General features: G+C 36.8%; 1 protein-coding gene across 25 annotated transcripts in view; it reads right to left on the bottom strand.

Moving 5' to 3' along the window:
• Positions 1–12,685, bottom strand: part of DLG2 (discs large MAGUK scaffold protein 2) — a 1,618,243-nt gene that overhangs the window by 261,483 nt on the left and 1,344,075 nt on the right. For all 25 annotated transcript variants that reach the window (XM_081155084.1, XM_081155073.1, XM_081155097.1 and 22 more), the window contains one exon: positions 11,995–12,097. In XM_081155084.1, coding sequence (XP_081011210.1) covers positions 11,995–12,097 — 103 coding nt within the window. The remainder of the gene's footprint in view (positions 1–11,994; positions 12,098–12,685) is intronic.

Genomic DNA, 12,685 nt, shown 5'->3' with positions numbered 1-12,685 from the left:
GACTTAAAAAATCACCAGCACTCAAATCTTCATTGACTGATTTACTCATTCATCAAACATTTACTGACTACTTACTATGGTCACTTCTGTCCCCCATGAAGTTTATAGTCTGCAGAGAGATTGGACATTTGTTTACATAAATTGCAAGATGGAGGGAGAAATGGGACAATACAAGATACTGAGGATGCACAGAGGAAGCAGTGTTATTCTGGGGATGAAGTGGTGCAGTCAGGAAAGCTTCCTGGAGGAGGTGATCTCTAGCTTGTTCTTTGAAAGGAAAAGATTTTGTCAAGTAGGCAAGGAACGAAGGGAACTCTGAGCAGACAGAGGATTAATTGTTAAGTCATAGAGACAAAGCATCAATGCCTGTTAGCAATTTATTGTCATTAGAATATAAAGCTCAAGGAGAGGTATAGAGGAGATATGAGAGGAGACATACATTTAGATACAGGTATTTAGATGAAAAGTACCTAAGGAGACTATGTCTGGCATACAATACTCGATAGATGCATTTGAATTTTATTTAAAGACTAACTCTTATCTTATAAAATGAAGCAGATTACATTTTATATTCAGATGTTACATTTGTACTGAATAAAACTTTACAGTCTGTAAAGTTTTATTTTTTTGGTTCATAATTAGGAAAGACAAAGATATGGAATTGTAATGAGAAAACACAAATTGTGAGAGAAATTTAAGAGCTCCGAGAAAAAAATGAAACTAATGCCTACTTAACATTTCAATACCATCAACAACCACAGAATGATCAAATACATGGTCACCAAGAAAATCCACTTTTTTTGTTTCCAGTAAGAAGATTTGATTTTTGTTTATCAGAAGGCTATGGAAAGTGTCTTCTTGTGAATGTACCAGGAGGGAGAGACGTGCTCTTACTTGTTACTAGAACTCTCAGGTTGAACAACTTTGATTTTCCCTCAGCAGTTTGCTCTGCTGTGCTCCCTGCATCCCCCGCCCCCACCCAGCCATCCTCACATCTGCACTTCTTTGGACTGCTTCAGCTGCATTTGATGACTATTACGAAGACCCTCTCATTTCATTATTTCTCACTAATAGTTGCCCAAAGCAACTACTTGTCTGCAATTTTATAGGTAATTGTGTTTCTTTTAAAATGCTCTTTGTATTTTTGTTGCTCATCGCCAAGTCCTAACAGCTGGAAATTATCACTAAAACTCTTGACATTCCTGCTTTGCTTCCTGGAAAAATCTCCCGCAATGAATGACTCTTATATTTGAGAAATTCAAATATTTAAAAGAAAAGAAAAATATTAAAAATGTGGACAGTATAGGGTCTGATTATTTACAGTACTAAGAAATCAATCATTCGTAAAGAATATTCTGATTGATCTTAAACAAAGAGGAATTTATTGTATTCAGTTTCACATAAAGATTATTAAATATCTTATATGAAGATGTCTAGTGTATGAAACTAGGTGAGTCTTCTGAGGAAATGGGGTGGCTTTAACCTTGATTTCAGATCCCTTTAGACTCCAGTGACCTCTTTAAAGGATATTAAATGTCCCAAATTTTTCTAGGGAAAAAGCATATCAGTTAAGAACAATTGCATGAAGGTTTCTTTTGGAACCTGTGATCCCTTGGTAATTTACACAGTACAACAACTGGGCATTACATAGTCACACTGAATGAAAATTAATATTTACAAAATTATTTCTGACTTGGGGAAATATCTTAAAGTATGAGGAGCCAATGTAAATGCAACCCAACTAAGAAATATAATTTTTTATTTCTTAACTCTCCAGGCTATTAAGTATCCTCCTATTTAGCATGTGTCACCTTTAAAACACTGTAAATAGGGTTTACCTAGATTCCTCTATGGTCTTAGCTTCAGTTTTTATTTACTCATTAATTAAATGAGGGGAAATAAGGTCTATGGAGACAAAGCAGAAATGACAGAAAGCACCATAGAATGGGAATTGAGGTCTATGGAGACAAAGCAGAAATGAGGCTTCTCAGTGTATAACTTCTAATATTGTTTCGATTTTTAGACCTATGTAATTATACTACTATTAAATAATAAGTTAAAATGACATACCATCAAACATCCACTTACCGAACAAGCATAAGTTTTCTCAAAATATGCTTATTTAGTAAACTTAGGGAAAGCCTGATAATTCTAGATTGATTCAACTATTCTGGTTTGCATAGAAGAATTATAACACAGGATGACAACACTTGAAGGATGAAGTATGAAGCACAGGAAAGAATCGGAGGGTCTGGGTGCAAGTTCAGCTCACAGCACTTACTAGTACCATGACCTTGGGCAAGTCACTTAACTTCACTGAGCATCACTTTTCTTTAGTCGTTGAGTCTAGTAGGAATCCTATTTGGATTAGGGATCTATAAAGCACATTGAAGATGTATATACTTCCTATGCTCGGCTTTTCCATTTTAAAGTTATTATTTGTGATTCTGAGAATTGAAAACATTGCCACTATTTCAACTTTCTGCACCCTTGAAATTATTATTTTTTCATATTACATCCTTTCAGCCTCAATAAACCTATTTACAAGCTTGGTAATTATAATTTAATTTATTAAGTTGATAAGATTTAGACTACAATGGTTCTATAAACAAAGAGACGATTTCACGGTAAGTTGTTTATCTTGAAAGCCCCAACAAGCCAATAAGTGCTTCTATTTGAATTAAACTTAAAACCATTATTGGAGGGTTCAAATCCTATTGAGTACAGAGAGAGCAATTTCCACAGATATTGATCTTTCTCCTTCCCACAAGTGAGTGAAAGCAGAATTTTCATGTTTTAAAATGTGTGGAATAAAAAGAACACTTAGAAATTATCTGTAACTATTGTTCTTTGATGACAAGTTTTAATTAGAAAACACAGTAAACTAAATTTCAAAGAATGTCAGCTGGAAAAAGCCTAAACAATAATTTCTCTAACCATCTTAGTTAACAAACAAGGGAATCAATGCTCAGAAAAGCGATGTCACTTTGATGTGGTCAATAAAACATCGGCTGCAGAGTCAGGGAGAGGAGAAGATGCCTCATTAATCAGTATTAAATTCGAGGATTGGCTTAAATAGGAGTTATATTCCAACAGATATGGGGACAAACTAGACTGGGAACCCAGACTATGGAGTTAAGTTAATAAGTATTTTAAATCTGTCTTGGTTTATATTCCCCTTCTGTGTGTCTCTGCAGAATATGCTTTCATATTTCTCTAAGATCCTGAAATGCAGTGTCAAGTGGAAGGGTTATCTCGGGGGCTCTGTGCTCATTCTGTAATACTTGCAGAGTCAACAATAGGATTTAAACCCTTTATTCCCACGTATTTGGTCTGGGTGTTACTAAAGACAAGTAAGCATCTAAGAGATCTTTTTGGTTGTCAAGATGTCTTTAGCAAAGGATTTATTTAACCTCTTTGAAATAACAAGTGATTGCTTTATGTCACTAGATGCCAAGAGACTCTCCAAATAATATAAAAACACAGGATGAGACACCCAAGAGATCCATGTATTTAATTATGGGTTGAGAATTGTTATGGGCATGGGGTCAGAGGAGGCCCCATGATCCAGGGGGAGGAGGTGTGAGCTATAATCAACTTTGTAAATATTTTCAACCCCTTTGATATGAGTTTGAGCTGTTGTTTTCCAAGAGTCAGGAATTGATACCTCTCTTTGTCTTCATTACACCCCTCGAGGCCCAAACTGGGGTATGAGCATGGCGAGAGGGATCCTGCAGAATTAATTATTAAAGTATCTGGGGAGAACCTCCTATGAATCTGCAGCCTCTACTTGCAGGATACAGAAATCATCTTTCAGTCCCATTCTATGGTGCTTTCTGTCAGATGGAGAATGGGGAGGAAACAAAAGCAATGGGGAGACGGCTCACAGAAAGAATAATTGAGCGAGGGGACAGCAAGGAGATTTTTAGTTGCAGGAGGAGGCAGGAGCTGTTAGTGCAATATACATGTGTGAGAGGGAGCTGTGAGGAAAGAGGGTCGAGCAATACAAATTCTAGAGTCATGTAAAATTTTATTTAAGTTTCCTTCCTAACATATGGTAAAAATTAGAATATGCCAGCCAGATTAATTAAACCAGATTTAATGTAATATATTTGGAGAAATCTGATATATGGCAATATAGACTATCACTAAAGATGAACTGATTGATGATGGGTAGATGAATGGATGAGCAGACAGGTGAATGGACTGATGGGTGGAGGGATGGATGGGTGGAGGGATGGATACACGGATGAAGGGTGCTGCAGGAAGAAGTTAGAAATGGGATGAGGCAAATCGTAATATATTTGACCTATCTGTCAAACTACCAGTATTGCAAGATTGGTGGTTATTTTTTAAGTTAACAATAATTGCTTATATTTTCGAAGTTCTTTTTTATCATTCAACTGTGATAAACAAATAACAGCAGTTAGGAACAGTAACCAGTTAGAAAATAAAGCTGTGTACATGAGAAAGCCCTGAGACTCCATGAGAATTTTTCAGCCCCTTTATGTCCATTTGATCGTAACAATCGTGCTGAGTTAGAGTCCTTGGGCAGTTTAAATCATCGGCCATCATTAGCTACTATGGCGAATTAAAAGAATCAAGGAATTTACTAGCTGTTCAGCTGGCCTCAGCTTTAGTAGTTATAACAGCTTTTAAGATATTGAACTGCTTTCCTATCTGAATGCTGACTGGGCTGCTGCTCCCCATATCTGGGAAATGAGGAAGCTGGACAGATGATCTTTAAGGATTCTTCCAACTCTTAATTCCTGTTTCTCAGTGATTCTATTTAAACCCCATAGAATGCATCAACTTAACTAGATTGTGCATTCATGTCCTCCTAGAGAATGCAAGAAATGCAAAGAATAAAGATGTAACACATGTGATGAAACTTTCAAGTAATGGAACTATCTGAAATTAGGGGTCATGTTTTTAATCTAGAATTTAATAACTGGAGGATTATTCTGATAATGTCTCACCCATCTTACCATTATTTTTCTTTATCGGTGAGAACACTGAGGCTTATAAAGATGAATTACTACCGCAAGGTCACACAGCTTGAGTGAAAGTTGGCACGAGAATACCAATCTTCTCTTCCCGGCTCAGTCTTGCACGGTACTTTCCATTCCAAAGCTCATCTTACATGTTCCCTGAGGATGCTGATGCAATTTCTGACCAAGACCTACAGCTAGACTTTATGAATCTTTCCTGGGCATTTAAGATGCAGTTATTTGCACTGAGAAAACATTTCAACATGCCACAGCTGCTCATTCATATGCATAAACTTATGTAGACATCGATTTAAAGAAAGAAATATAGCTTGCATTTTAAGCAAGCTTTTGGGATGTTGTACATGCTTTCATTTCTGAGAACCTCCAGGTATAGAAAGCATCTATGTTCCTCAGACAGTAAATTAGGCACTTATTTCTAGCTCTCACCATATCTTTGACCCTGTAGAGAAATGCAACATAGGGTCCAACTCTGGTTTAAGCATGGTGACTTAATTCAGAGCAGTTACTCTGAGTAAGATCAGTTTCACTTCATGCTAAAAGAATACCAACTTTTCTTTCTGAATTAGCTTCACAATTTAAAAGGAGTGAGAAAGATTATTTAAATGAACTTCTGCTTTAAAATATAGTAAATTACTCAAAGAAATTTTATAATCATGCCTTGATGCCTTTTAGTTCATGAAGCTATTGGTCAGGGTGGGGTTCAATTGGACCCCATCGCAGCACAATGTTTCTTTACTCAACTGCAGGAGAGACCATAATTAAAGAAAATGAAGCTTTATAGTAGGTTCATTGTCTCACTAACTGAGGGGTCTGAACAAGGTTTATGGATTTGCTTGAAAATCTGTATTTAGAGGAGAGGGGTAGGCAAAGCAGAGGTGGATGACATATGAATTTCTTAGATACCCTGTAGCCTAACAAATCCCTAATTAAATCACTGAAGCATGACTAATTGAGAGATACATGGCGGAACTCAAACCTGGTGGTAGTCTCAAAGACTTTGCCTAGTACTCTAGGAAGAAACCAATTCAATAGTGACAAGTGACAATTCTTGCAGGGCACTAAGTATTCTAGAGCAGTGCTCAAACATTAATGTATGTACAAATAACCTGTGAATCTTGATAAAAATGCAGATTCTGACTTAGTAGACCTGAACTGGGGCTTGAGACTGTGCATTTCTAACAAGCTCTCGGCTGATATTTATGCTGCTAGTGCATTGACCACTCTTGGTAGACCAAGACTCTAGAATAATTAATTTCTTCCCCCAGCTTCCTCCATGGTATACTCCCTCATTTCTTTTAAGTCTCTGCTGAAATATCATCTTATTAGCAAGGCCTTCCCTACCCAACATATATTTCTCTGTCACTATCATCTTAACCCTTATTCATATTTATTTACACTACTTATCACTATCTGACAAGTGCTATATTTATTCATATTGATTCACTGCTTATCATTTCCCTAGACCATTGATTGAGGCACAGTAAAGTGTTCAGTAAAAACATCTATTGAATGAATGAATGTATGTATGAACCACACAGTTCCATAAACCACACCACACTTATGAGTCTCCAGGCAATAATCAACTCTGTCCTTTGGGCTCTTCTTTTAGGAACTCAAGTTGTATTCTGTTAAAGAATAAGAGGTGGAGGAAAACAAGCCCCTCCACGGTCTATTCAAGTCCCTGCTGGCTGATGGCGACCACCATCAACTTTCTCTTTTTACTTGCAGGCCTTTCTGAAGGCCTTGAAGTGTTCCCAACATTGCCCTGAGTAGACAGATTAAAGGCAAGAGGATATTGGTGACTTTCATAGGAAGAGCCTGGCCATTAATTGTCTCCATTTTGTGCTTTATTGAACAATTTATATTGTTCACTTGGTGCTCTTAGTGAATATCTGGTGGTTTATTATTTCAACTCCTGTCAGTAATCTCACACTAAATATAGGTATTATATTAGTGAGAAGGCAACAAATACTATAAAGATTTGCCCCAGTCTGACCCAGAGGAATGCTGTGTTGGATCCTTTTTGACAAATATATAATTAAGTTGTAATCAATGTCTTTTTAAATTCATCAATGGTGTTCAAGTTGAGTTTCAGAACTTTAAAAAAAGTATTAGAGCTTTAATCATCTATTCTTTGTGCTGTATTACAGAGCAACAGCTGTAAATTTTCTGTGATTTTCTGGTCACCAAAGGTTTGTAACAAAAGCCAAAAAGGCACCATCTAAAAATTGCATCAACATCAAATGTCCAATCTAGGGATTTTTACCATTTCTGTATCTAATATCAAAACTCTAGGCCATTCATTCAATATTCATTCATCAACTATTTCTTAAGTACCTATTATTAATATTGGCCAATACACTGAAGATATTTACATTGCACTTCTAAAACAAGGGGAGAACCATTCATTTGATACCTGTTTAATTAAGCACCGTCAAGTTCATATTGAGCAAATTAACATGGGAGATAAATGTGTGATAGATGTCCGGCAGGAGTGGCTCAATTGGTTAAGCATCATCCTATGCACCAAAAGGTTGCTGGTTCGATTCCTGGTCAGGGCACATTCCTGGGTTTAGGGTTTGATTTATGGTTAGGGCACATACAGAGGGCAACAGATTGATCTTTCTCTCTCACATCATTTATTTCTCTCTCTCTTTTTCTCTCCTTTCCTCTCTCTAAGCATGTCCTTGGGTGAGGATTTAAAAAAATGTGATAGAAGGGTCCTTGTCCTCTAGAAGCTTACTTGAATGGAGAAATGTGCAAATCATGATAAGGGACACACCAGGTACCTGAATTCAGGTTTAGGGAGCTCAGAGAAAGAAGCAATTAATGTTGTCTTAGCAGAATAAAGATGACTTCTTAATGGAATTAACATCTGAGGGTCCTCAAGATGCCTAGGAGTCCTACAGATGGAGAGGGAAGAAAGGGACTCCAGGTAGAGGGACCCACATGAGCAAAGGCCCAGAAACATGACAATTCAGGATTAAGTGTAGGAGCCGGGAGCAGCCTCGTGCAGCAGTGAGAGAGGATGATGAAAATGGATACTGATGGATGTGGGTGGGTGGGGAGGGGGCATGAAGGTTGCTTAGGACCATGTCGCTAAGGGCAAGGAGTTTGTACACGGGTACATTGGGGTCATATCTTTTAAAAAGATAATTCTAAAAGGAATGGGGGAGATGGCTGGGAAGAGTAAGGAAAGGTGTATGTATATTTGGAGGGGGTGGCAGGCATTATATTTCCTTTTTTCAATAGTGTTGGAGTAATTTCATGAATTGAATATAGGTAATTGAGGTTTTTATAAGAATTAACTCTCTATACTGCTTAAGTAGAATTATTCCTGAAGTACCAGATATAAGATCCTTTTTATTAAAAAAAAGACAAAATAACTTCATTTTCTTCTTATTATTAATGTAAATACATGTTAATTTCAAAGTGAACATGTGATAGAAATTGGATTTTAAAAAGATACTATGCAGCTGTGAAAAAGAAGGATCTCTTACCCTTCAAGACAGCATAGAAGGACCTGGAGAGTATTAAGCTAAGTGAAATAAGTCAGTCAGAGAAAGACAAGTATCACATGATCTCACTCATATGTAGAATCTAAAGAACAAAATAAATTGATGAACAAAATAGATCCAGAGACATAGAAGCATGGAACAGACTGACGAATCTCCAAGGGGAGGCGAGGGTGGGTGGGAAGAGATTAACCAAAGGACACAGATGATAATAGTGTGGTGAAGGCCTGGGGTGGGAGGGGGTCAGGGGGCGTCAATGGGGGGAAAAATGGGAAATCTGTAATACTTTCAACAATAAACATAATTTTTTTTAAAAAAAAGACGGTAAAAGTTAATTACAATCACACCACACCATTTTGTATGTTTTTATGTGACTCTTCAATTCCACCACCTAGAACTAGACATTGAATAATACTGACGATGGACAGAGTAATTCAGACAACTGGGGCCAAAGTCATTTTAAGCAGAATTGTGAGTAGAACAACTTAGGCCTTACTCTGAGCAGTGACACTTATCAAGAAAGACATTTATTGCTACATTATGATATTTAAAAATTATTTATAATTATTTAAAAAATGTGCTAAATATTATGAAAACACAATTGGAAATGGTTTTATGTTTTGTGACACCCACTTGTTTTCTGCTTTGAAGCAAACATTTAAAAATGTAAGTAGTAAAAACAAATTTCTTCAACCTTCAATTACCTTCAAGTGGAAATTCAAGCACTGAAAAATGGTAAACTTTTATTCATTACTTCAGCGACTCTTTAAGAAATACCAATTATAGCATAATACTGAAGACAGATTTATCAGCGAACAAAATATAGGTTTTGTCTCTGCATGCATGGAGCTCACAATCCTGTGGATTTAGCAAGACAGTCTTTCTCCCTCCTCTCCTGAATAGAAATCCCACCCATTCTTCAAGATCTGGCTCCATTCCCTCATTTCCATAAAGTACTCTTTGTACTGTTCTGGCTCCTGCAGGTTTATCCATTCTCTGACATTTCATGCTTCGTAGAGATGGTACCATTATCACACAATTTTGGTCCTATATCATCAGGAACTGATCTCTATTAAATGCATCTAAGTTCTTTCTCCTCAATAAGATAAACAATTCCTTAAAGACAAAGATTTGGGATGGAGATATTGGCCAAATTTCCCGAATATTTAGTAATACTGAGCAAGGCATCTAGAATAGTCCTGTAAAAACATTTGAATGTAACCCGAAAACTTATTTACTGAAAGCATGGTTCCTGACCATAGCAAAAGAGATGTCGATAAAATGTGTCTTAGCATGGACACCTCACAATACTGGTGCAAATGAAGGGGACTTGGTGAGAATTTCTTAATGGAATCTCATGGCATGCTCTTTTTTCCACTTGCTATTTTAAAGGTAAATTGTTCATTATTTCCTAAAGATGTAATATAATTTAAATGTCCCTAAATGACCTAAACAACAATCCAACCAGTTTTCCATTTCAAACAATAGCTAAATTAAGGCTTAGTTGCACATTACATTTGCAAAGAAGGAAAAATGGTTGCGCGATGTTGCATAACTACATTTCCAACTGATTTAAAGCTTCAACAAATTACAATACAGTTAAAATATTAAAATAGGGAAGTCATTCCGTGAACCTCACCTGTACTTTGGCATTTAAAAGTAAGCTTGTTGTTATTTGCAGGTTTCTTTAGGAGCACTTTAAAAATTGATTTTTGTGATTTATAAGACATGCTTTGAACAGGCATCTTGTTAAAGTACAACACGGTATCTAAATTAAGTATATTGCTAAAAGGAAACTAAATAGTAAGGAAGCTTGAGATGATTTATGCTGATAGAACTAGGAACAGCTTGTCCTTTATTGTAGCCTTTAAGGCTTGAAATCATCTGTTCAAGGTTATTTTGATGGCTGTCTTTACTACCAAGAGCTTCTAATTGGTGTAACTATAGTTCTGACCACCTTATCAGTCTGCAGAATTGTTTGGGATAAAATTTTTCCAAAATGGAAAAACAGCCCAGGATATTTATGCCATGTACCAGGTTATGAGACTGAAAGAAAACAGCTATCAAGAAAATGAAAGAGTCCCATGAAAAAGTTATTACTAGGATTTGTTTATCAGATTGTGCTAACCCAGATCTTTTCATTTTGCGATTTACAATGGGTACTTTTGGAGCTGTTTATTCCCACTAGAAGACATATTTACTAATTTTTAAGAAGTAGAAAGGCTTCTGAAAACTGTCTGGGAAGAACATGTTCCCTTCGTGTAGTCATCATTCGTCTTTTGACAATCACCAATCTATCCCCTCTTCCCCAGCTCTCTAGCCACATCTGGGCTAGAGCAGTAAGAGAAAACATTTAATATATACATATATTTGTATAACAATTGCAAATTCTAATTCTAAAGCCAGGCAAAGTGAAAGAAATGTATCAAAACACACTTGGCAGAATGTTTTCTCTATTCTCAGGTAAAACATGTGGTTGGCCACCATGAATGGTAAAATCTAAGATGCTACAGGCAAGACGCAAACCTCAGTCTTCCAAACAACAATAGACCAGTTGACATTAAGAAGAATCACTTGAAAAGGCCAAAGAAGCTCTATATACCCACATGCACAAAAGCTCTTCCTTGATGGCATCTTGTATTTTCATGTTTGGCTGTTTAATACTCCTGATGGCTAGCCACATAGATCAAAAGCAATTAACCATATTTCTTGAAGACAGAAGCCATATTCCTCTTGGTTTATTTTGCTTTGTTTTGGTACAAAATCTAGCCCCCAGTGGTATGCTTAACTATGTCTCATGAACAAAGAAGCATTCTATATATACATTTCCTAAGAAATCAACTACAACAGATAACATCCCAGATGTCTCATTGCGCCTCATTCTGATCACTGAAACAGATGTTGAAACAAACCAAAGAGCAGAGTAGGTCTAATTCAATTTAGGATATAATATCATCAAGTCTCAGTAGGTTAATTGGATTTATGACATCTCACCAAGTCTTAGGGTTTATAGTGATGCATTCCAAATGTAGCAGAAAGGCAAATAAAATAAAATAAAATCCAGATCAAAGGCATCCAAAAACCATGTTACTGTTAATAAGAGCTAATGCCACAAGGCGAGAACATGGCCTACTGATCATGGTCTATTTCTGTACATGAAATCTCTCCCTCTTGCTTCCTAAATCTTAATTGTTTTAATAGTATCCATTGCTGACCAAAAAGATATGTACCAGATAAGAATATAAATGAAATAAAGTTGATGCTGGTTGTTATTTATTGGAATTCATATTTCAAACAGGACTTTCTCACTGTCTGGAAAATTAAGGATAACACAGCCTCATGTTCTTGGGACACAGAGCATAGATTTTCTTTGTTGGCAGTGACTAGTTAACACAGGTGATCGGAAACACAGATCCACATTCACACTTTCACATCTCAGAACATTAGATGTTAGGGTGCTCACTGACCTTCAGGTTGGTATTGTGCTATGATTGTCACTGTCTGTCCAGCCCCCTTCAGTGCAGCAGCAGCCTGTTCGTGCGATGCTCCACGGAGGTCAATGCCATTCACCTGAAAGAAAAGAAGCCAGAGAATTTTGGTGTTTCATAAGGTATATTATACTGAGAGAAGAAAAAAAGTTTCCTAAAACTGAGAGGCTGTCTAAGATTATGTCACTTGACTCAAAATCCCTCATGTTCTACCCAGGCATTTTTGTGTTATGCTCTTGAGAACTTTTAGTTAGCAGACACATGAAATTTCATCTTGTGGTGTTTGTGCTACGGTCTGACAAGGTTGAAACATTTTTGCGTGCTCATGGCCACTAGGATTTCAGAGTGTGCATTTCATATGTCTCTGTGAGTTTCCTAGATTTCTGGGGGTAGACAGGAGCCTTCAAAATTAGTGGAAAAACAAGGTAATAAAGAGAGACACATGTGATATACATAGACAAACATGTACTGACAGATTAATATATTCAGATGGGATTCTGGGGACACTGTATACAATGGGGCTGGCTGTCCTCCAAAACCCCTTCTTTGGTCCTATGCCTGGTCCTGTCATCCCGAGCTTGGCTAGATAGCCCTGAGTCTTGTTCCAAAATAAACTCAACTGCCCCATCTCTCCTGTACAATTCCAGCATGAATTTTGACAAAATGAAAT

This window comes from Miniopterus schreibersii (assembly GCF_964146895.1).
Source record: "Miniopterus schreibersii genome assembly, chromosome: 12".
NCBI classification, from domain to species: Eukaryota; Metazoa; Chordata; class Mammalia; order Chiroptera; family Miniopteridae; genus Miniopterus; species Miniopterus schreibersii.
The sequence above is the reverse complement of the archived record's forward strand: the minus strand, read 5'-3'. Positions and strand labels throughout refer to the sequence as shown.